The 24323-nt window shown below is 50.0% G+C and overlaps 3 protein-coding genes across 3 annotated transcripts in view; 1 reads left to right on the top strand and 2 right to left on the bottom strand.

Annotated features, from left to right (window-relative positions):
• LOC122380003 (sodium bicarbonate transporter-like protein 11) overlaps positions 1-24323 on the top strand; it is a 266840-nt gene that overhangs the window by 206650 nt on the left and 35867 nt on the right. Inside the window, exon 8 of the mRNA XM_043362737.1 lies at positions 16869-17004. Within this exon, the coding sequence (XP_043218672.1) occupies positions 16869-17004 (136 nt within the window). The remainder of the gene's footprint in view (positions 1-16868; positions 17005-24323) is intronic.
• Positions 4557-6309, bottom strand: LOC122380004. Its single transcript, XM_043362738.1, has 2 exons — positions 5494-6309; positions 4557-5177 (listed from the first exon to the last, which is right to left on the bottom strand). Exons 1-2 carry the CDS (start codon positions 6183-6185, stop codon positions 4862-4864), a joined length of 1008 nt encoding a protein of 335 aa, XP_043218673.1. The 5' UTR covers positions 6186-6309; the 3' UTR covers positions 4557-4861.
• LOC122380005 lies at positions 11642-15254 on the bottom strand. Its single transcript, XM_043362739.1, has 2 exons — positions 15033-15254; positions 11642-13126 (listed from the first exon to the last, which is right to left on the bottom strand). Exons 1-2 carry the CDS (start codon positions 15054-15056, stop codon positions 12188-12190), a joined length of 963 nt encoding a protein of 320 aa, XP_043218674.1. The 5' UTR covers positions 15057-15254; the 3' UTR covers positions 11642-12187.

Here is a 24323-nt window from a genome sequence, read left to right as displayed (position 1 = left end):
GTTAAGTTAAAAATACAAAGAGTTGAATTAAAGGCAAATAAATGTATTTGTATAAAAAACACCGACCGCAAAACATCTGCTCACATGTGCATGCACATGTCTGGCCCACTTACATTGCGCGCAGGGGAAGGGAGGCGTCTCGACCGCGGGTATAGGCACGATTAGTGCGTCCCGCAGGCCAGAGGGGGCCTCACTCACAGCACGAACACCACAGTTAACAGATTTCACTTTTTACTGCACAAATGCTGGAAAGCCCTCGTCGCTGCTCCATGCTGCACGGCGGCCGCGCAACAACTGCTGGTTCGAAACCGCCGCGCCGGGGCCCGCTAACGGCGGGCGGCGACCGCTGATTGGTCCGCCAAGTCTGACGTTAGGCGCAGCTGACCATGTGTATGCTGACCAGCTGACCAGTACAAGTTAGGCGCCGGTTAAATAACCATGCGGCAAGAAGTTTCCAAAACTGGTTAAGAAACAAACGTTGAAACAAATGTAGAGTTGGTCTGGATACTGAGAAGTTAGTGTGCATAGTAACTATTGACTCGTAGTTGTCACATGACAAGCAATGCACCAGAGAACGGCTTGTTTAACCTTCCGCCCCAGTGGAGGGGGGGGGGGCATATGTTGAATTATAATTGGAAAACAATTGGGGCATATAATTGGGGCATATGTTACCACCCTGTCGCGTTTTTTGCGTGTGAATAAAAAACGCCGCTTGGGGTAGCTTTTGGTACATCAATTTTGGACAATGTGTGAAATTTTTGACCCCAGGTCATGTCAGGTCAGGTCACCAGATCAAGTTAACTGACCAAGCCTAAAAAAGTTTGCCATTATGTCCAGCCTCCAGTGTTTGTCAGAAAGGTTTTAAACTTGGTGCATTGCATGCTGTTATGGACGCCTACAATTTGTATATCTCGGATTTTTTATATCCGTGACCTAAGGTCAGGTCAGTGGCGTGACCTTTCCATTACAAGTCAATGGAGAAAAATGAAAATGCCTCTAGATCCGTGTGTACGCATAGGAACAGTCCAAATATTTCAGAATCACAATGATTTAGTCCACTCGTGATGACCAAGGTGTCATTTTTGCTGGTAGCCTCTAGAAAGGTCATCCGAGGTCATTTGAGGCTACAAACAGTTTTTGCCAATAACTCGCGATTGGAAAGAGATAGAACGCTGGGGATGGTCTCATTGTGTTTGTCTTGTTGAGACGCATCGACTGGTATGCAACATGACCTTTTCCGGTCAGGTCATGACCTTGACCTGAGGTCAAATTTTCAAGTTGACCTTTCAAGGTCAAATTATAGTTCATTCGACGCGTCTCGGCGAGGGGAACACGATTCTGGCAATAGAAATGTCGTGGCTTTTTGTAGTCGAAAGTTTTGTTTAAAACACTTTTCGTAAAAACAGCTATTTTTGGAGTTTTTGCCCTCTGGACGCTAAACCGTTGACCTGAGGTCAATATTGATAATGACCTTTTCAAAAGAAGAGTTCAAAAGCTATCGATTGCGCTTCCCTGCGTTTTCTAGCTACCATAGCTCCTAAGATAGCGGCATGTTTTCTGAAAAATATGACAATTGGCAAATTTTGACCTTTGATGACCTCTGGTGACCCAGTATTGCTCTAAGGTGAAAAATAACCGAAATACTTTCAAACGTACGTATTGAGAGCTATCGACTACTATTTACCGCGTCTTTCTAGCCCTCTTAGTTTTTGAATTAGAGGTGGGTGGTAACATATGCCCCCCCCCCCCCCCCACTAGGGCGACCGGCGAAGTTGGCTGAGACCGCCACTGGGACGCGGGTGAAAAAGTATCAGTTGGTAAACATACCAAGAGATGATTGGTTATATTACACAAGACTCGTCAATTTGGTTTACAGTGTAGTCTGTTTACCGTAGGCATCGATGTTGAGTGTAAGTGTGACGGGAGTATGGTCTATGGTAAAAAAAGGCGGGAGGACTCCAGAGTCGAGGATCAATTTGTTATTGTCAATTATTATCAAGTCTAATAGATTCGCGACCTTATCTGTTTTCCGCGTTGGTGTGTCAATAATTTGGGTTAAGTTTAGTCGTTTAGTCCGTCTAAAGCATCTTTTAGTTTGATATCAAAAGGTGTTAGTGAGCTGTTTCTGTAGATTTCTTTATCGAGAAAAATGTTGCCTGTGTTGAAGTCGCCTAGTATGATTGTGGCTGTGGGTGATAGTGCCTGTGCACGTGTAACACTAACCGTGTTTACATAGGGTTCCCTTAATCTTCCCCTATTTGTCTCTTAAATGTCCCTTATAAAGGAATCCTCTGTGTCCTTTACCTCGCTTCACTACAAATATGGCGCAACTAAGTCATTCTAGAAGCAGTTTGCAATTGTTACTTACCTTTAGGGCTCTCCCAACAGGGACGTAGCCAAGGGGGGGGGCGGAGGGGGCGCCCGCCCCTCCCTTGGGGTTTTCAGGAGGCCCCCCGAAAGGATTCAGGCCAACGTGGGCCGAAGGCCCACGTTGGCCTGAATCCTTTCGGCCTGAATCCAACGTGGGCCGAAGGCCCACGTTGGCCAAAATCACGTCGGAGGCGAACGAAATTCACGCGGGAGTCTAAAAAATGACATCAGAACAATCAGAGCCCTCTGACCAGCCTGACAAGTGACAGCTAGGGCCCTTCTCATCTCCTTTGAATAACCACTAGTGTCTGTGTCTGACCGCTAGGGCCCCTCTGACTCCTCAGTAGAGAGGAGGCCCTCTGTGGGTAGGAGGCCCTGTGTAGAGAGGAGGCCCCCTTAGAGAGGAGACCCCCTGTAGAGAGGAGGCCCTCTGCAAAAAGGAGGCCCTCTGTAAAAAAGAGGCACTCTGTAAAAAAGAGGCCCTCTGTAAAAAGGAGGCCCTCCGTAGAGAGCAGGCCCTTTGTAAAGAGGAAACCGTCTGAAATCAGAAGGCCCTTTAAAGAGAGGAGACCCTCTGTAGAGAGGAGATCGTCTGAAGAGAGGAGGCCCTCTGTAGAGGAGGACTCCCTCAGTAGAAAGGGGTCCTCTGTAGGTAGGAGGCCGTCTGTAGAGTGAAGGCTCTCTGAAGAGAGGAGGCCCTTTGCAGAGATGAGGTCCTCTGTATAGAGGAGGTCCTTTGTAGAGACGAGACTCTGAAGAGAGGAGGCCCTACATAGATAGGAAGCCCTCTGTAGAGAGGAGGTCCCTGTAGAGACTAGAGAGGAGGCCCTCTGTAGAGAGGATGCCCTCTGTAAAGGAGGCCCTCTGGAGAGAAAGACACCCTCAGCAGAGAGGAGGCCCTCTGTAGATAGAGGCAATCTGTAGAGAGGAAGCCCTCTGTAGATAAGAGGCCCTCTGTGGGCAGGAGGCCCCCGGTAGTCAAAGACAGCGTCGTATATTAAGTACATAGAGTGGAGGCCCACTGTAAGCAAATTACCTTCCGGCTTCTGTTCCCTGCTACTCTCTATAGAGAGTTCTCAGTTCTCACTATAGTGAGAACTGAGAACTCAGGAAACTGTACAGAATAGACTCCCAACCGCGTCGCCGCCCACTGAGAAGGGCCCTAGCTGTCACTTGTCAGGCTGGTCAGAGGGCTCTGATTGTTCTGATGTCATTTATGATGACATTATGATGATGTCATCATGTCATTACTGGTCAGATTGAGCTCAAACTTGGTATGTGACCATATGTGATGCATATGTTGCAGGCACTTGCAGGCACACAATGAATATTAAAGCAATAATTAACAAAACACGATTAATTTTGTTCTGTGGCAACAGCTTTGAGTACCTACTTGCATGGTCCCAGTTAAAAATACGAGTATCAAGCTCCATACCGGGAGAATCATCAGGTCGCTTGGCGTAGGACGAGAGCGCCGGTTTCAGAAGACAATAACGCCTAAGTGTGTGGGATCGAATCCTCGCGACCTCGGCTCTAATAGTTTTGCAGATACAGGCCGGCATAGGGCCAGTCGTTTGTTGACGCTCCAGATCGATCATTTTAAATCCAGCAGCGTCGCTGACGTGGGGGTTGGAAATGTCGCGGGCCTGCACTTCTCAAAATAGAGGTAGGTATGGACTTCCCACTGCTGGACTCCTCTGGTCATAATGCTGGACTCCTCGGTCCACCTACACGCTACCAAAACCTATATAATTAGGTAGGTACTCGTATCTACAACACGCTGCTCAGTCATTTTGTAAAATGGCTAGGTATTTTGTAAAATGCCTAGGCATTTTACAAAATGACTGATTTTCTAAAGTGCCTGCAACACATACATCACTAACGTATAACTCGACCCGGGGTGCTGCTGCACGTTTGCACCATTTCTTTATATCTCCGAATCTACTGAAGACGGCTCAAAATTGTCATTGTCCTATTGTCATGAACCGTTCACACGCCTGGAACGCATCTATAGAACTGCACGTGCATGCCCGTGAATGGCTGCACGCGGACACGTGTACCTATGACCTCACATGAGCTACATTGACCCGTTAAGGATGCAGTTATTCACGAACCACTTAAGTTTAGATAACCCATGTTGATATTATGTTGTGATGTGTTATTTAATAATATAATTTTCGCTCAAAAATATATTAATGCAATAATAAACAACTTATTAGTAGGTACGCATGTCATCAGTGGCTACAAGAAATGAGCTACAATGTCTTCTTTTAATTAGTGATCCAAGTGGGTTATCTTTTGATGAATGATGGGCCGTTTACCTAAAAAGTCCCAACATAGACAAATAATTCCTTTGTTATCTGATGACTTCAAATTTTATTGAATTCATATCATTTTTCCACTAACTGGAAAACATCCGGGTAACCATCCGTCTTCGTTTGGGCGCTGTAGGTATGTATCTCAGTCAGGCCACAATCTATATCGCGTATCTTTAGTGCTTCTTGGCGCTGGTCAGCTTATGAACCTTGTCACGGCCCTTGCTCCTTGTCACTGATGGACTAGGTGTGTAGCCGCTGCTAGCATGAATGGCGCTGTTAGTCTCCGATGCATAGTTTGTCGTAAAGATGTTGAAAAGCGCACCAGCCATCTTCGTCAAGGTCGGTATAAACCCGTGGCCATTGCCACAGTGCAGCTCAACCAACCTCGTGTCCTCTTGGCTTATCACTGCTGCCACTTTTTGGAAGGCAGCACGCGGCTTGGAGCAGCCGAATAGTGCGTAGCGCGTCTCTTCGTCCTGCACCAGCCACCTGTGAATAACGAGAAAGACAATTATAATTGAAGCAAAAGTGACGTCAAATCAATGTGCCATGGTAACATTGACATTCTGTGCAGCATATTGTACGCTCTCGAGCGTTCAGACAAAACATGCGCAGTGCAACTGCTAACTGGCGTAAGCCAGATGAGGTAGGTAATGTTACCCGCCGACTGATGCATATCGTTTATGCTGTGCGCCTGATGCTAAAAAAAAACTTGAAATGTAATATTACAAAGCAAGATCTCGTCAATATTGACTATGGGTGAATTTGAATGCAGATAACAACAGCTTATTTCGGCATTTCTCACCTGTACATCAGGTACATGTCCGTTGTCACATGGACAGCAAGCTCCGATGGGCATAGAAGTCCTCCCCGGTTGAGGAGCTCCGTGAATGTTTTCACGGCATCCATTAGCCCAGGTCCGGAGCCATCCATTGGTTCGCTGTCCTCTTCCAGTCGCATGTTCTTGAGTGGTCCTTGTCCTCTGTTCACTAGAAGTTCGTGGCAAGATTCGCACACGTGCTTCTTTGTGACGGAGCGGGCGAGGTAGCCGGCCACGTGTGCAATGGCCTGCTCTGTACCCTCTGTGAGCTGTCCATTGTAATCGGCGCAGGAGGCGGCGACTACAAGCATGTCGATGACAGCATCATCTTCGCGCTGCCGTAGCTTCTGTGCTTCCTCCATCTGTGCGGTCACTGTGCCCAAGCTGTATCCTGACAGCCAGACGAGGCTTTTGACACGCACTACCGCTTCCCCTTCCAGGAACTGCCGAACACTGGCCCAGTAGTTGCCCCCGGCCAGCTTCCGGAGGTATCCAAAGCGACCTTCTATCCGGTCAGACTGCACCTTGCCCAGGAGAACGTACTTCATGACATCACTGTGCTTGTCTAGTAGATAGTTCGCCAGCCCGACCAGGCCTCGACACGTGTAGATGGCTGCCTGAGTTGTGTCTCTCGACATCTTTGTGCCTCCCTTTCTGTCGAGCCAGGTCTGCAGCATCTTCTGAAAGTCGACGAGAAAGTTCAGGCCGCCTCTCTCCTCGTTGCTGGGTGGCGTTCTGAGTGGGTCGCGAAGACGGACGTAAGTGAACGCTGTCTTGACGTTCACGACGCTAAACCACTGCCTCAGCAGCTCAAGGAAGTCGGCTGTTCCTTGAAAGGCCCGATACTCTTCTCTCTGACTGAAGAAGCGGAGTGCTGAGACGGTGGACTCGTCGGTAGCCGCCATAGCCAGGTGAACGTTGACGCGCTCAACATTGGTGACGTCAAATCAGGACCTTGGAGGACCTTGTCTGTGAGGCGATGCGCCATCTTCGCTTCTCCTCCCACCTCCAGCAAGTACAGCTGTTCGAGGTGTTTTGATGCAGCATGAAGGGGCGTTTTTGTGCCTGGCATCGGCGGGCATTCCAGGGTCTTCTTGTTGAGTAGCAAACGCCGTTGCCATTTGTCGCTACGATTCGTGCTTTTCGAGTTCTGACGAGGGCCAAAAAGGCCCCCGCCCGATTAAGAGTCTTTCAGAGCCCGCCCGGAATACGGTTAAGCGCTTGAACGATATATGATAATACCAAGTGTTACTCTGGCCGTCATCCAGTATCCACCCATTCCTCGCAGATCCTCCCCCTCCTGCTGCGGTCCGGCCGCCGCCGCCGCCGCCGGCGGCGCCCGAGTTTTTTTTTGCCAGTTACCATGCCACTCGGAGACTTGTGATATGCGTATGTTTCTTACCGCTGCAGCGGTTAGAATAAAGAAACATACCAGTGCGCTGGCCATATGAAAGCTGAACAAAAGTCTGCATTATATTGTATATGTAATTATGTAGGCATGAGACCCTCTGCAGAAAGGAGGCCCCTTTACGGAGGAGGCCCTCTGTAGAAAGGAGGCCCCCGGGATTCCTCCGCCCCTCCCTTGGCCAAATCCTAGCTACGTGCCTGTCTCCCAAATAGCTTCCAGACTAGACACTGAGGTAAAAGTGATAGCACATGAAAGCTCAAAGCAAGAAAAATCAGAAAACTATCTGGCATTTAACCAGTGACGTACCCAAGGGGGGGCCACGGGGGCCAAGGCCCCCCCCCCCCTGAGCGCCGAAGGCGCTCAGGGGGCCCCTCAGACCCCAGGATATTTTTTAAACACTGGATAAAACGTCTTTTACTCGGAAGAAAAATTGATATTAAAGTTTCATTTATGTGCCCTGGGTACCCGAGGGGCCCCTGCAGTCATCCAAGGGCCCCCAGTTTCCTGGGCCCCCATGGTCGCCTAAGGGGCCTTTGGTAGCCGGGGGCCTGGTCTCATGGGGGTCCCTGATAGCCTGTGGCCCCTAGTCGCCTAGGGGGCCCTGGTCGCATGAGGCCCCTGATCGACTGGGGGCCCCTAGTTGCCTAGGGGGCCCTGATAGCCGGGGGCCTGGTCGTATGGGCCCCTGATAGTCTGTGGCCCCTAGTCGCCTAGGGGGCCCTAGTCGCATGGGGGGCCTCTGGTTGCATGATATTGAGGCCCCTGATCGCCTGGGGGTACCTAGTCGCCCAGGGGGCCCCTGGTAGCCGGGGGGCCTGGTCGCATGGGGGCCCCTGGTTGCCTGGGCCCCCGGTCGCCCCTAGTCGCCTGGGGGACCCTGGTCGCCTTGGGCCCCTGGTAGCCTGGGATCCCCTGGTCGCCTGGGGGCCCCTGATCGCCTGAGGGCCGCTGGTCACCTAGAGGGCCCCTGGTCGCCTGGGGGCCCCTGGTAGCCGGGGGCCTGGTCGCATGCGGCCCCCTGGTCGCATGGGGCCCCCTGGTCGCCTGGGGCCCCTGATTGCTTTGGGGACCTGATCGCATTGACCCTTGGTCGCCTGGAGGGCCCTGGTCGCCTGGGGCAGTGGGGCCCCTAGTCATCTGGAGGACCTGGTCGCCTGGGAACCCCTGGTCGACTGGGGGCCCCTGGTCGTCTGAAAGTACGCTTATCACCTGATTGATCCCAAATCATCTGAGTGGCTACTGGCTACTGGATATAAGTAGTGACTGGAGTAGGCACTCATCTGAAGGAGCCAATATCTTTCACGGTGCCGGAGATATCACAGAAAAAAAAAACAAAAAGGCTAAACTGAATACCCCAACCTTGGCCCCAAAGGCGTCATTGGCTAACACAGGGATGTGGGTCGATTTGCAATCGCATTTCCTCCTAAGTTCTATTCCTCCAATTAACCCGCGCCCCGTAGGGCTACCGGCGGACCCTACCACCCGTAGGGGGGGGGGGGGCCGTTTCGGCCCCCCCTAAGATCTCGGAAAGTTACCGTCCGATTTTCAAAATTTAAACGGTGTTCGATAGCCCCACCCGGGAACTACCTTGTGACCAAATTTCATTGACCTAGGTCAAACCGATGACGTCACAGGTCAGGTCAAAGGTCAGATTTTCACCGTTCACAGGCATTTCAATAAATGTGTTGTGAAATCGAGTAAATTGGTAATTTATTGATAACCATCGATGGTACATTGTTCGTCAAACACATACTTTGCTATCTGAGGTCACTGATACCAGGTCAGGTCACAGCGAGGTCAGGTCACCGGGGGTCACAATATGAAAGTGTCGTGTGATACATGTTTTATGGTCCATTTTACATGACAAATGCGATTATGTGGGTTAGGCAGCCTTTGGGGCCAGCCTAGGTCACGTTTTGGTGAAGGTCAGGTCAAGGTCAGGTCAAATTAGGTCAAATTTCAAAGTTGATATTTTTGCATAAACTGTGTATCGATTCGATGCAGCTCGTCACGGGGAGTCTAATGGTGGTCTTTGTTTTGCTCTACGAGGTCTAGAATTGCCAAAAATTGAGTTTGAAAATTTGACGTCATCATTTTTGAACATTTTTTTTCGCTATAACTTGGCCAAAAAACGAGGTATCGATCTGAAATTTGGTATGTAGATAGAAGACGGTAGGTACTATCACATATATTCCGGTTTTTTCGAAACTCAAAAAACTTTCTGGATTTTTTGGCTAATATATCCAAAAGAATGCTTTTTTGATTTTTGGGGGTCAAAACTCCAAAATTTCAAAAATCCGAGATAACAGTTTTGTAACCCTGTCAATTCTACACCTTTTATGTCTTGATCATTTTTCTGTATCTTCAAAGCTGTAGGCGTGACAGGTCTTCTCGCGAAGGTCTTTTTTCGGTCGAAAATGACAGAACATGACGTCACTCTGACGTCATTTGTGGCCAACCTATCATAGCCTCTGGAAAAATTTTTGGTCACAATGTGTAAAATTGATGCCCGGAGGGGTCCTGAAAGTTTGGTGGCGATATCTCCAGCCGTTTAGGAGATATCGACCGAAAAGGACAGGGGGGGGCGTTTCGGCCCCCCCCCTACGGGGCGCGGGTTAATACAGAGTGTCCCAGAATTACCCAAGCATTTATTTTCTTGCTAAAAGTACAATTGCGCTCGATTCCTAGTGAAACATATAATAGCCGCGTTTACATAGGGCTAGTTGCCAGATAGTGGAATTCCGATAACGAGACATTTATTCCCCACTATTATATTATATACCTACATATCCGGAATTGGAGGATGTTCAGTAATTGAGGCGCTCGCTCATAAAATGCCGTGCGTTTCATGCACACTCCTCAAGCAAAAATATTTTTACTTTCCAATTTTCCACATTTTCTCAAGGCAGAGACCGTTACAGAGACTGTTTTAATTGACTTTGATGAAGTTGAACGCGAGAAATCACAACCAAATGCTACATTAGGTTGTAAAGAACTGAAATGCGTTTTCTCACACACGTGGCGTTTTCTCACCTACGTCTGCAGGAGAGACCGGGCCCACTATGCCCCCCCCCCCCCACCATCGAAAGGTTCTTCATGACTCCCGGGGGGCCCCGGGGAACCTGGGGGGCCCTATACACTGTGGGGGGCCCCTTCGAAAGCAGGTGGCCCCCTCCTGGGCGAAATCCTGGGTACGTGCCTGCATTTAACATACTTTAAACGGCTGAGCTATTATTCAAGTAGGTGTAATCACATCCACGGCAATATCAGAACACAGCACCTGTCGAATTTCTGCCTTGACTTCTGCCGTTTATGCGTTAATGCCACTTAAAAATCCTCAGTCGGCGCACATGCGCTTGTCGAGTCGGGGACCACCAGTCGGACGATTCGGAACTGCCGGCCAATCAGCACGCCGCTTTTGTGATGTGGTAGTTTGAGAACCACTGGATATGGTAGCGTAGCAGCTTTTGGAAAGGCGCTACGCTACCAAATCCTCCCCTATTTGTCGCTTAACCCGCGCCCTGCTGGGGGGGGGGGTGTTTGAACACCCCCCCTTGTGGTTTTTCGCGAATATCTCAAAAACGGCGGCGCGGAGCGCCGCCGTTTTTGGTACACCTTATCATACATCAATTCTACACATGTTGTGAAAATTTCAGACCAAGGTCATTCAAGGTCAGGTCACCAGGTCACTTAAAGTGACCTCACCTCATAAAAAGTTTCAATGTCTGTCATAGCTACACCGAGTGACCGATCGCTTTGAAACTTTCAGCGATTGCTAAGAGCAATAGTATGTACAAAATGTATATCTCAGAATTTTGATATCGATGACCTAAGGTCAGGTCAATTTTGCGACCTCCCCATTATAAGTCAATGGGAGAAAATTGAAATGCGCCTCTTTTGGACGAAAGACATTATAAACACTCCCAAACACCGAATTACAAGTGGTTTAGACACACTGAACATGAAAATGGTGTCCGTGACCCTTGCTTATGCCCTGAGGTCATCTTAGGTCACGAATGATATCTAACAGTTTTTCGCGAATAACTTTTGATAGAGGCGTGCTAGAGCGATGAAAACGCCTTAGATGTGTTCAGCTCGACGATACGGATCGACTGATATGCAACATGACCCTTTCCGGTCAGGTCATGACCTTGACCTGAGGTCAAATTTTCAAGTTGACCTTTCAAGGTCAAGTTATAGTTCATTCGATGCGTCTTGACGAGAGGAACACGATGCCGGTAAAAGTAAGCTCGTACAAGGCTTGGGTCAAAATTTATTGCAGAAAAACTGTTTCCAAAAATTCGGCTATTTTTGCAGTTTTTGCCCCCTGCAGGCAAAACCGTTGACGTTAGGTCAAATCTGAGAGAATTACTCAGAAAGGGCGTTAATAGGGCTATCGAATGCGCTTTTCCGCGGCGCTGTAGCTCTATTGGTTCCCGAGTTATGCGTTGGCTTCTTGGAAATTTTCGACATTCGACCTGGAAATCGGCGAAATTTTGCCTTCAATGACCTCTGGTGACCTGACCTTTGACCTGACCAAAAAATTGACCGAAGTGATTTCGTCATTATTTTTGACGCTCTTTCGAACGCCGCCTTCCGCGTATCGCTACGTGGCCCAGGAGCCGAGTTACAAGGGGGGGGGGGTGTTCAAACACCCCCCCCCCCCAGCAGGGCGTGGAAATCCAGGACCCCCAGCCGGGCGCGGGTTAAAGAGGGAATTGAAGGGCAGGATAAAATTACTTCAAAATATGAATTGTTGAATTTCGAGTATTAAATAAGCCCAATTCATATTGTTTACAGCATAAACGATGCTTTGTATGCTTCTAACAACAATAGCGTCCATAGCAACGTTACACGCGAGCGCTATGAAGCCTAAAATTCGATCTGAAAATAGGGGAGAAATAGGGGAAGATTAAGGGAACCCTATGTAAACACGGCTACTGTCCGTTAGTAAGTCAATAAAAGTGTCTTGCTGTTGTGCTGTTGTGTTGGGTGGCATACATATACAAAGCTCAAATAAGAATTGTGTCGTCTTTTACCTTAGTCTGTGTCCATGTCCATTCAATTCCGTCAGTCTCGAGTGTTCGTTCGTACAGGGCAAGTTCGATCGTACAGGGTGTCCGGAAAAATGATACTGAGGTTTTCTGTGATAAAATCGGAAATACGCATACAAGGTTAAAAATTCATATATGATTATATTCCAAATCGAATGGCAAAACAACGATGCGTGACAAAGACATTCGCACTCAACATTTCAGTCATAGCAACCTCTCAAAGAAGGTGCTCGGTGTGAGCACCACTCCGGCGGATCACCTGGGGCAGCCGCACGGTCTCCAGGTGGTCGACTGCCCTGCCCACCATTTCGGTGGGCGTGCGGCCGACTTCCATGATGATGGCACGCTTCAGTTGCTCCGATGTCTTCGGCTTCTCTGCGTAGACCCTAGCCTTCAGGTATCCCCAGAGGAAGAAGTCCAACGGACTCAGATCAGGCGAGTGGGGCGCCCACTTGACCTCCTCCTTTAGGCTGATCACCCTGTCTGGGAAGCGCTCCTGGAGCCAGGCTCGCGATGCAGCGGCGGTGTGGGGAGTGGCTCCGTCTTGCTGGATCCATTCTTCATTGACATCAACGCCATTCTTCCTTTGGAGCTCCTCCCAGAAGGGCCGGAGGGCGGTGCCGACGTACCGCTCCGCGTTGAGCGTCTGGGCCACCCCACGCTCATTCTCGAAGAAGAATGGTCCGATCAGACCGCCTCCTCGTCTCATGGCGATCCACGCTGACACTTTCTCGGAGTGGAGTGGCTTGGTCAGCACCTTGTCAGGCACCTTGGAGCCCCAGTGAACCGCGTTGCGAGAGTTCACGTGCCCGCTGAGCCAGAAGTGCGCTTCATCACTGAACCAGAGACGGTCGAAGACAGCGGGATGCTTGGTGAACCACTTCGCCATTTTTACACGCCTATTCTTGTCCTCTGGTGTCAGCTTGTGGCGAACTTGTATCCTGTATAGATGGAAGCGCAGGTCTTTGCGCAGGATCTTGTTCAGTGTGGTCCGTTTCAGTCCAAGACTTTGAGCCCGATGCCTTACCGACCTTTCTGGGCTCTCCACTCTCCAGGACGGACTGCTCCACTTGCCGGATGGCCTCCTCTGAGCGGACCGAGCGAGGTCTGCCGCTGCCCTTTTTCCTGAGAAACAGTCTGCCACCTCGGAATTCATTTACCCCGTTTACATGAGTCAGCGAAAATGACGTTTAGAACGGATATTTCCGTTTAGCGAAAAGTGCGCAAGTTTCGACTCATGTAAACTGGTTTGGACGCGCAAAAATGACGATTACGCGGAACGGAAATATCCGATGAATTAATGGGAAATATCCGTTTAGGACGTCAGGCCTAAACGGATTTTTTGCGCATCTAGCAGAAAATGACATGAATATGCATGTTTTATAGATGAATTTTTTAGTTTACACATCAAAATACATATTTATCTTGAATGGTAGGTCTAATGACAATGAAATCCACTTTTTAACCCTGATTTCGCGCCATTGTGGCAGATTCATAAAGTACCTACATAAGTGTTGAGAGGAACGTCCTATGCTTCAAAAGGGAAGCATTCTAGTGTAGGGGTAATTTCCTTATTTCTTAGATTCAACAATCAGGGTTCAATTCCAGGGCAACCAACATAGCCTTCCCAGCCAGTCGCTCCCTATAGCCACTTGGAACAGCATGCTAGTGCCATTTAGTGCTTGGTACACTGGATATGATGCTTGATTTACTTTGCTTTAGTACATGCTCCCAAAAATTTTCTCCACCTAGGTACTTCAAACTTCCTAGCAGTGATTCAGATAACTTATGCTTCAGCGAACAGCCACCAGACGGCAGGGCACGCAGGCTGGTTGGGACAGTAACTTGGCTGCATGCCAAAATATACACAAGACACACAGCCAAATTTACTCAGTGACACTGCCATCTGCCCCCCCCCCCCCCCACCAATATTTAAATGTTCACCTTATTATTCCAAAGAAGTAGATTCTTCAGTGGTGGGAAGGTCTCTGAAAGTTTGGTTAATCTCGGATTGTGGAAGCAGGCAACTGGCAAGTTTTGTGGAATTTGTAGAATCATACCTAACCTTACCTACCAACCTAACTTTCAACCTACCATCCTACAAACACACCTACATGCCTACAACCTATTATACCAAACTACTTCCTACCAATCTACAAGGTCAACCAACCTACCAAACCACAATTAGGTACCACTCGGACTTCATCTTTACATCTTACCTGGTGTGATTGAGAGTGGATTATTCTATGCATTTTGAAAATTGCACTGATAGTGTCTTAAAGTTTGGTGGTGAGTAGATGTAATTTCTGTTATGACTAAAACACATGGAAATGATGGATACTGTGTTGCACTCGACAGTCAAGCAATGCACCCACAGGTCACATCTACTACACAATTCACCTAGCACTGATCTGACCCCTGTCTTTGAAGAACTGAGCAGCTAAAAGCAAAAAATGAAAATAAAATGCTGGAACATTCAAGTGCTTCAAATGTGTCAACCAAAAATGTATACACAGTCCCGCACCACCCACTTTCATACCAATGTTTTCTGAAGTGTGGCACCATCCTGCACATCCTTTCATGCCTTTTCATTTTGTCAACTTACTGGAGGTCCATCATGATGAGCTATGACTATTATGAGCTGTCTTAGCCTTTTTCTGAAACCAAAAAGACTTTCAATATAGATGTGCTCTTCAGTGTTGTCCAAGACCTCAATTGTTTACTTGCTTTCTGACAGTTAATCACACTTCTTTTACAGCACACAAGTAAAATAATGGCTTGTGCCATGATTATTTCCAATTCTACATACAAAACTCCTAAGAATCAAGTAAATTAAGCCTAAAACAAGCACAAATAATTGCTTGATAGGAGCTGCGCCAGACATGTAAAAATGCGCAAAATATCCGTATTTTTCGGGCTGCCGGCGTAAAGGGAATTATCCGTTCCGGAACGGATTTTTCCGATAAGGCTCATGTAAACGGGGCCACCGAAACGCATTTTTCCGTTCCCTGGCTAATCGGATATTTCCGTTTAGGCTGAATGACTCATGTAAACGGGGTAATTGACCCATCTGTTGATCGTGACATTGTTTGGTGCAAGGGGGGTCTTTCTGTGATCCCAGCCAAGTTTTCTTACAAGCAGTCTTCGGGTATGGTCAAAGGATTTGCTAGAAATGTACGTCTCCACGCAAAACGCCTTATCAACATTAGAAAGCATCACAAATGGTTTTCTTTTATGTTCATCCTTTTTGCCATGTTCCCGCCTACGAATATGAGAAGTTTTGAAAAAACGGCGCACGCGCTATGAAAAACGAGCCAAATTAGTGAGTATCTTTTTTTCCGGACACCCTGTATGTATGTCTCGTCCTGTGTCTTGTAAAAGATGCGTGGAAGTTCGTCAGCTGGTATAGTACAGGATGTACATTGTCGTCTAGCTTGGTTTCAGATAGTGCAATAATGTCATTTACAAAAAATGTCATCGTCATTTACAAAAATTTCGAGCTCGTCTCGTCGCCCATCGGCCGTGATGCTGCTAATGTTTGCATGACATATTTTGAGTTTTTTGTCTAGTACTGGTCCTGGGTTTCGTTCTACGCATCCAATGATCAGGAGCGTCTTCATGTCGTGGTACATGCCATTCAGTCTGTCCTGTCTATTAGTCACCAATGTCTGCGTCGTAAAGTCGTGTTGTGCATGCGTCATGTTGTCTGTCTCTGTCTCACTAGTTAACTGGTGCGTAGATGTGCACTGCATATGGTGTGTGAAGTGGTGTAAGGACTTGCGTGGTGCTGGGTGAGACGGCGACGGTCGGGCGGCCTGCGGCGCTCCGCCAGAACCCGCGGTCCGGGCCACGACGGTCGGCTGCAGAGAGCACGCTGAGGCGGCGGGCGCGGCAGCTGACGCAGCGGACAAGTCTGAGACAAAACGATACGATTGTGAAGCTGGTATAGTGAAAAGCGCAAATAAGGCATGACCAGTGAGCACCCGGCACGGAGCTGCACGGAGCTTAGGCTAAGCTCCGTCTTCTTTCCGGCTTCGCTCAGTCTCTTCACGGCACGCCTGAGCTTGCCGCCGCCTCACTCCGCGTGACGATGGAGTTGCGGCGGCTACGCTGATCGTCTTCTATCTTGTTCGCCATATTTGCACTGTTAGTCACTGACGTCACTTTTGGGGTTTAAACCAGTTTTTTTTTCTTATCCGGCAGTAGTTAGGAGATGGACAAGAGGAGGAGGATCGCTGCAAGGCGAGCGTCGGCCGCTGACAGAGCGGTCCGCTGTCGCTGCCCATCTCGCAGGCGCGTTCGTGCAACACTGCCGGCCCTGTCACTTGGGAGCTCTGACCGAGGCTCGCCACATAAACTGGGCCGGGACTAAAAACGCTGGGTCGCCGGGAGTAAAAACGCATGGCTGGCGGCGGGCCGCCGCATTTCGCGTGACGCAACGCCGAGCGGGCGGCGGCCGACAACCACAGCCGTCGTAGAGAAAACTATAGTTGACGGCATAAACACACGGAAAGAGAAAGGAACATGATTTGATCACTAACAAAGTTAATTGGGGTCACGGTCATGAAATTTTTAAGGTAGGTAGAAAATTGATCAACTCGAGGGTACTGAAAGTTTCGTCGCAATCGGCTACTTTTTACGCGAGCTACTTGCGAAAAACCGAGGGTTTCCGTGTGACCGACAATATAGGTGCGATGGTTAATTAGGAGCCAAACAGCTAGGGAGGGGTCTTATCCACCCACTTTTTAGAGAGTTCCCGAACTGTTAGCCATTTTTTCACTAAGATTTGAATAATGACGTGACTTGTTCGCGAACACATTTCTCCGTGAACAGATTGTTTGTTTATTTCAAAATTAAACGGACACTTAACCCTGACTGGTAGTGTTATTGCCTTTCAGGACTACATCGACGGAATTGTTGGGAACAAATCGCTTCAAAAGACGATTTCGACTACATTTTTCCTTTATTTCGCCTGTATTCTGCCGTCAATCGCCTTCGGAGTGCTCAACGACCACAACACGGACGGCAAAATCGGTAAGCCTGGCTGGGAGACGTTGGCAATGCGCCACTATGCACCCAGTTACAGCCTACATCTTACGTAATTAGAGAATGAGGAGTTCACTCCACAATAAATCGTACGGGTCGGAGTTTTCAATTTTTTTGCGAACGGTAACCCCGGATCCGGATTGAGAATCGCTGACGAAGTTTGGTGAATACAATTCAAAAGCTCCGAACCGAACGATTTCTTGTGGAGCAAAGTCTTCATTCACTTATTACATTAACCCGCGCCCTGATGGGGGCCATTCTGCCCCCGCCGCCAAATTTTCAGTACCTTCCCGGGCATCAATGTGACACCTTCGCAAAAATATCAAGTCACAGGTCACCTTAGGTTAGGAGTTATTGGCGTCAAACTGAGGCCATGTTCGAGCAAAAATTAGCAGAAAACATGGCATCTTGAAACGCTCACAAAATCTACAGTTAACAAGCACTTTAAAGTTCTTTTTTTTGGTCGTGTAGAAAAATAGCGCTACAAAACTGCTGTCTTGGATTTTCAAAATGTGGGATTTTGATCCCCAAAAATAAAAAAGCAGATTTTTAAGAAAAAAAACTAAAAAACAAAAACTTTCGAATCTAAAAAAACGGAATATATATGATAGTCCCTGCGCTTTTCTATCTACATACTAATTTTTAGATTGATACTTCCTTTTTTGTCCAAGTTATAGTGAAAAAAAAACTTCAAAATCGATGTCAATTTTTTTAAACTCAATTATTAGCAATTCTAGACCACGAACTGGCGGATCCAGGGGGCAGCAGGGGCTAAAGCCCCCCCCCATTCGAAACTCGACGGGGGCGGCAATATAAACTTACCCCCCCCCCCCAAATGCACCGGGATTGTTCGGCCGATTGCTAAATTCGGTGCCTCCGAGAGTGAGGTCTCATTATGATGTCATTCACGAGAATGTTTAAATAAGGAAATAGCGGCTGGGTCCAGGGGCTGGGTCGTGGACCCAGTTTTGGCTGGCGGAACTGCTCGAACAATATGTGTTTTGCCTAACTCAATATACCTAAGAATTAATTTAATATTAATTCCGACTTAATGCGCATAGCTGCCGCTAGCGTATTGCAGCCGCCGCCGCCGCCGTCGCCTAAACAAATGGTCCTCCGAGCCGGCTGATCTCGTTAAGACCAGTCAAGAACGAAATAGCATCATGGAAGCCAGGCTGCAAAAACAAGTAAGAGCCAAGAAAGCGATGTTAACTAGAAGTTTAACAAAGCTAGACGCTCTGATCGTAGAAGAAAAGAGCAGGGAAGAAGTAAAAGTCTACTTAGACAGCGTGAAGCAAAAGAAAGCCACACTGACAGAGAGCTATGAAAAGCTCTTAGCGGAGGTGAGTGAAGAGACACTGGGGACGGAGCTCGAATCGTGGGCTCAGTTAGAGGCACTGGAGATGTCCAGTTTAGGGCGGGCTCAATACTATCTGAAAAGATCGCAGCCTTTATATATATGTTGCAGGCACTTTAGAAAATCAGTCATTTTGTAAAATGCCTAGGCATTTTGCAAAATGCCTGATTTTCCAGGCTTTTTGCAAAAAGCCTAGGCATTTTACAAAATGACTGACTCTCCAGTCATTTTGCAAAATGCCTAGGCATTTTACAAAATACCTAGCCATTTTACAAAATGACTGAGCAGTGTGTTGTAGATACGAGTACCTAATTATATATGTTTTGGTAGCGTGTAGGTGGACCGAGGAGTCCAGCATTATGACCAGAGGAGTCCAGCAGTGGGAAGTCCATACCTGCCTCTATTTTGAAAAGTGCAGGCCCGCGACATTTCCAACCCCCACGTCAGCGACGATGCTGGATTTAAGATGATCTATCTGGAGCGTCACCAAACGACTGGCCCTATGCCGGCCTGTATCTGTAAAACTATTAGAGGTCGCGAGGATTCGATCCCACACACTTAGGCGTTAGTGTCTTCTGAAACCAACGCTCTCGTCCTACGCCAAGCGACCTGATGATTCTCCCGATGTGGAGCTTGATATTTTTAACTGGGACCATGCAAGTAGGTACTCAAAGCTGTTGCCACAGAGCAAAATTAATCGTGTTTTGTTAATTATTGCTTTAATATTCATTGTGATCAAAGAGCTTTTTTATTCCAAAGAAAAGCTAGGAAGAAAAGCTAAAGAAAACCTTGCGGCGCGAGTTATTGGCGAAAAACAGGAGGGGTGAGCGGAATCCACCTTCCACTGCGCGTGTTAAAAAGTGAGGATGAGAGAGAAGGAGTGGGAAATTATAATTAAATTCGGACGTGTTTTTAATGTCCAAATACATAATGCAGTTTTGTCCGTAATGGCATAATCAAACAAAGACTACACTCATTCGTTTACATGTCATTGTACATCAACCGGGCCTGCCTATTGACTAGGGCCGGTCTCCGGCTGGTTTTGTTAGGTCTAGTTTCAGGCAGAACATGAACGGCGTTGATGTACTTGGGAGTTTTTACAGCGTTAACTAAACAATGCTTTATGCTACAGCCGAGTCTGCAACTCAACCTGGTCGTTACTCAGCATTGTCGTTATCACAGAGCTTCAAATCGATCAGCTACAGGCTGAACACGTACCTATAGGGTATAGGAAGACGTCCAAAAACTGTTGGCCATAGTATCTGTAGTGGGATCTACGTTCCATGCTGGTCAGGCATTTTGCAAAATGCCTAGTCAGTTTGTAAAATGGCTAGCCATTTTGAAAAAAAGCCTGGTTGCGTTCAGTCATTTTTCAAACAGCCGTCTTTTTGTAAAATGCCTAGGCATTTTACAAAATGACTGATTTTCTAAAGTGCCTGCAACATATGTATTTACGTCAGCAGACACTCCACAACACGGTGGCTATTACGCATAGGCGGCGGAACGGGGAGGGCACCGGGCACCGTGCCCCCCTTTGATTTTGGCATTTTAACATTAGCCCTATGGACGTTGCATGGAAAGAATGGGACCAAAAGTCGTCAGTGCCCCCCTTAATTGAAGGTGTTCCGCCGCTTCTGCTATTACGTGTCAATTGTCAGTGAATAAAACGGTTGGGGAAGTCGAAAGGTACACGGCAAACAACGATCATCCGCCGAAACAGCACAAACACGCACGCACAATCACTCCAAATAAAGGAAACGTTTCGCTGCCGGTTTAAAAGCCGCTGGCTCGAGCCATGTCACGTCACTGGGCAAAGGGTTTAACCCTCGCCGGACCTATTGGTTTTCTACATACGCGCCGGCCGAGGGGGGGTACGACCCCCCCCCTCGCCGTTTCGCCCCTGGTGGAGCTAGCGCGTCGCGGAAAAAACGAGCGTGTGCGCCGTTACGAGACGCAGAGATTGGTACCCGATTTTAAGGTCCTAGGTCAACCGGTGACCTCTGAGGTCAGGTCAAGTGCCCCAGGGTACGGTTCAGTTTTTGGTGAATAACTTCGCAAAAAACGGCCGCAGAGCCGCGATTTTGGCAGCATCGTGTTCGCCTCGCTCAGGCGCGTCGAATGATATACTTTTTGTTCGGGTCAGGTCAACTTAGGGTGTTGACCTCAGGTCAAGGTCAGGTCAGCACCCCCAGGTCACGAAGTTGGTCGAAAGAGGTCATGTCGCATATCACTCGATTCGGCAGGTCTTTCTGAGTCCATTGGTGGCTTTTTCGACTCGCTAGCTCAATTTGATCGGGAGTTATTGACGAAAAACTAATATGACCTTGATGACGTCATAAATGACGTCACGGAAGGTCAACATTGCAAAAATGACGCATCTAACCTTGCAAGGAGTGCATCAAATCACGATTATGTGTGCTTGAGATAGTTGGAGATCGTTCCCGGCGCCAGAATAGCAGTTTGAATTTTTCCCCATTGACTTATAATGGTGAGGTCACGAAAATGACCTGACCTCATATGACCTTTAGGAAAAATCCGAGATATAAAAAATGTGAGACTCATAATGGATACTAGATCCTGCAAGTTTCATTTCCCTGTGACATCTCCTCTGGCAGTGAGGGCGTTGCGAAGTTGCGACATCTGAAGACCGTGCAGAGGTTCACTTATGACGTCATAGGTCAGAGACCTGACCTGACCCAAAAATGCGGTTGGTGTCAAAAGATGCGGCTTGGATCAAAGGTCAGGTATGCCAAGTTTCAGCTCTCTATCGCCAGCGTGTTCGGAGCTATCGCGAAAAAACCCTATGGGGGGCGGCACCCGCCCCCCCTTGGCCGGCGAGGGTTAAAAGCGAGGCTGCTCGGTACGCAAACCCTCGCCGCCCGACCGCTGTTCTTGTAGCTGGCGGGCGCAACTCACGGTCTTGTCTAGTGGGGCGGTTACACTGCCGTGCGTCGGCGAAAGTCACAAACAGTGAGGCGAGCTCCTCGGGCTCGCCCAGGGCACAGATTCTATGCGCAATGATAGCGGTCTGCGCATCACACATCTGGCGCGGTGTGTGCAGGCCCAGGTCGCCCCGCGCGCGAGACACACGATCGTACCTTTGAACACCGGCTGCTTCTCTGGTGGCAAAGTTCACAACTTTCAGTAGCTGTTCGTTGTTAGCCGCGGAGCCGTTCCCGTACACAGATAGACAATATCTCACGCGCGAGACGACCAGGCCCTGCACGACTACAAGGAGCGTCCGCCGCGGGAGGAGGCTCCTCAGGTGGCGGAGATCGATCAGGAGGCCGACACACTTACGTACCACGTCACTGACATGAGCATCCCACGTAAGGTGGCGGTCGAAAATGACGCCTAGGTTTTTAACGCATGGGCTCTCCTGAACGGTCCCGCCACCGACCTGGCCGGTCTCCCGCAGGGCAGCGTCCTGGCCCCGACGCTGTACACCCTGTGGGCTGCCGACCTCATCTTGGAGCTGCGACGAGTGCCACACACCACGACGTACATGTACGCGGACGACACCGCAACCCTCAGCGGTGGGAGCTCTATTGCCCTGGCAAAGGAAAGGGCACAGAAGTCGGCGGACATTATCGCCGCCTGGGCGGACCGCTGGAAGATGAGGGTGGCGGGTGAAAAGACCCAGGCCATTGTTCTCTCACAATGGGCCAGGGACGCCGGTGAGCTGACCGTGAAGGTCGCTGGAGTGTCAGTGAAGGCGGGCTCCCAGCTCCGCCTCCTCGGCGTGACCTTCGACCGCCTCCTCCATTTTGGACCACACTGCACCGACCTCCGCCGCAGGGTCAGACCAAGGACCGCCCAGCTGAAGAAGCTGACCGGCCGATCGTGGGGCCTCGGCGAACAACAACTACGAACCGTCGCCAACGGCTACGTCCGCGGTGCGCTGGAGTACGCCGCGGCTGCGTGGCTGCCGGCGGCATCGCCCTCGCACGTCGAGCTGATCGATCGGGAGCTGCGCGCGGCCGCGCGGGCAGTGACCGGATGCACGGCATCTACTCCGGTGCACGCCCTGATGTCCGAGGCCGGCATGACAGATGCCTGGTCCAGGAGACAGGCACTGGCAGCGAGAATGGTGGGACTCGCGGCGTCCCTCCCCGAGGGAGACCCGCTGAGGTCGGTCGGGGAGGCGGTCGTCCCTCGACGACTCAAGACCACAGGATGGCGCGAGGTGGGCGCCGCCGCGCTCGCGGCGGCCGACGCGCGAGACATACCCGTCGAGGCCCGCCTCCACCACACCCTGCCGCCGTGGGCCGACAATTCTACCGTCCACTTCCATCTGGACCTCGGCCCGCGGGCCAGACGTGCGGCCCCGGAAGACGTTCGGCGTGCCGCAGCTGAAGAGCGTATCCGGGAGCTACCTGAGGAAGCCGTCTGGATATGGTCGGACGGATCGGCGGAGGACGGCGTCGCCAATGGCGGGGGCGGCGCCCTGATCCGCACCCTAACCGAAGATGACTGGGAGCTGAGGGTCCCTGCTGGCCGCCTGTGCTCCAGCACGCGCGCGGAGCTCGCCGCGCTGCTGGCAGCGCTGGAGGCAGTCGCTGAGCTGCCGAGAAGCGCGGGCCTGCCGGTGGTCGCCTGCCTGGACTCCAGGGCGGCCCTGCTAACGCTGGCTGCAGGCGCCTCGGCCCAGACCACAACACTGGGTGCCAGTGTGTGGACCCAACTGCTGCGCCTACAAGCAAGCAACAGCTCAATTCACCTCCAATGGGTTTCGGCTCACTGCGGGCTCCCGGGTAATGAGAGGGCGGACGCATTAGCGAAGGAGGCGGCCGGGATGTCCCAGCGGACGACGTCGGTCGACGCCCGCACCCTCACGCGGGCTGCTGCGCGGGCCGCCGGCAGGGAATGGCGAGCGAGCCGGCCTGCGGGCTGGTACCGAGACGTCATGGCGGACCGCGCCCCCGACCCGGTCCGAGCCGCTACCAGGGAGGAGGCCATCGACGTACACCAACTCCGATCGGGACACTGGGGACGGTCGGAACAATATCTCCACCGCATTGGGCGCAGACCGACACCCGAGTGCGCTCAGTGCAACGACATCACATGCCCGGCGGGCCGATGTCTCGTCTGTGGCGAGGCCGCGGACACCCCGGCGCACGTACTACTGGAGTGCCCGTGCCTGTTCGGCCCCCGCCTCCAAGCGCTGGGTAACATCACAGGCACGGCCCGAGACGTACAGCGCGACGACGTGGTGGCGGCCTTGGCCGCCGGCTACGCGGCCCACAAGAGCCGCGTGGCTCCGTCACCGCCTCGGCGGTGACCGGGAGGAACAACAACAACAACAACAACAACCTGCACGCTGACAGGGGGGAGGATATCTCTGGTATTCTGTCGGGTGCCAAGGAGGAGGATTTTCGTTTTGGACGTGTGAGTTTAAGTCGACAACTTTGGCTATGGTGGGGAGTGGGACAATCGAAATAGGACGGTAGTTGGAGATCAGATCAGGATCACCGGACTTAACCCGCGCCCCGCTGGGCTATTCAGCCATACGCGCCCTGCTGGGGGGGGGGGGCAGATTCTGCCCCCCCTGTCTAACTTCCGAACCGATGGTCGTAGAAAGACGGGGAAAACGGCAATCGAAAGCTCTCAACAAGGCGGATCTTAAGAGCCCAATTTTTTTTGCTTAAGTAGGTCAGAGGTCAGGTCAAGGTCAGGTCAAAGGTACAAAATGCAAGTTTCTACAGTATCGGCCTTGCACCGTAGTTGCCGAAGAATGGACTGAGACTGATTGCCCAAAACGTGTTCTTAGACTACCAAGACAATATTCGTTGCACACAATGTCATTCAAAGGTCAAGGTCAAGGTCAGGTCAGGTCACCAAAAACAAAATATAGAAAAGGGCATGTGCGACACATGTTTTATGGGTCATTTTACTCATGGAATTCAATAGGCACACTCAATAAGTGATATGGACCACCTCTGGATGAATT

The sequence above is a fragment of the Amphibalanus amphitrite genome, unplaced genomic scaffold (genome assembly GCF_019059575.1).
Source record: "Amphibalanus amphitrite isolate SeventyFive unplaced genomic scaffold, NRLGWU_Aamphi_draft 000089F_arrow, whole genome shotgun sequence".
NCBI classification, from domain to species: Eukaryota; Metazoa; Arthropoda; class Thecostraca; order Balanomorpha; family Balanidae; genus Amphibalanus; species Amphibalanus amphitrite.
Note: the sequence above shows the minus strand (reverse complement) of the source record. Positions and strands in the feature narration are given on the sequence as shown.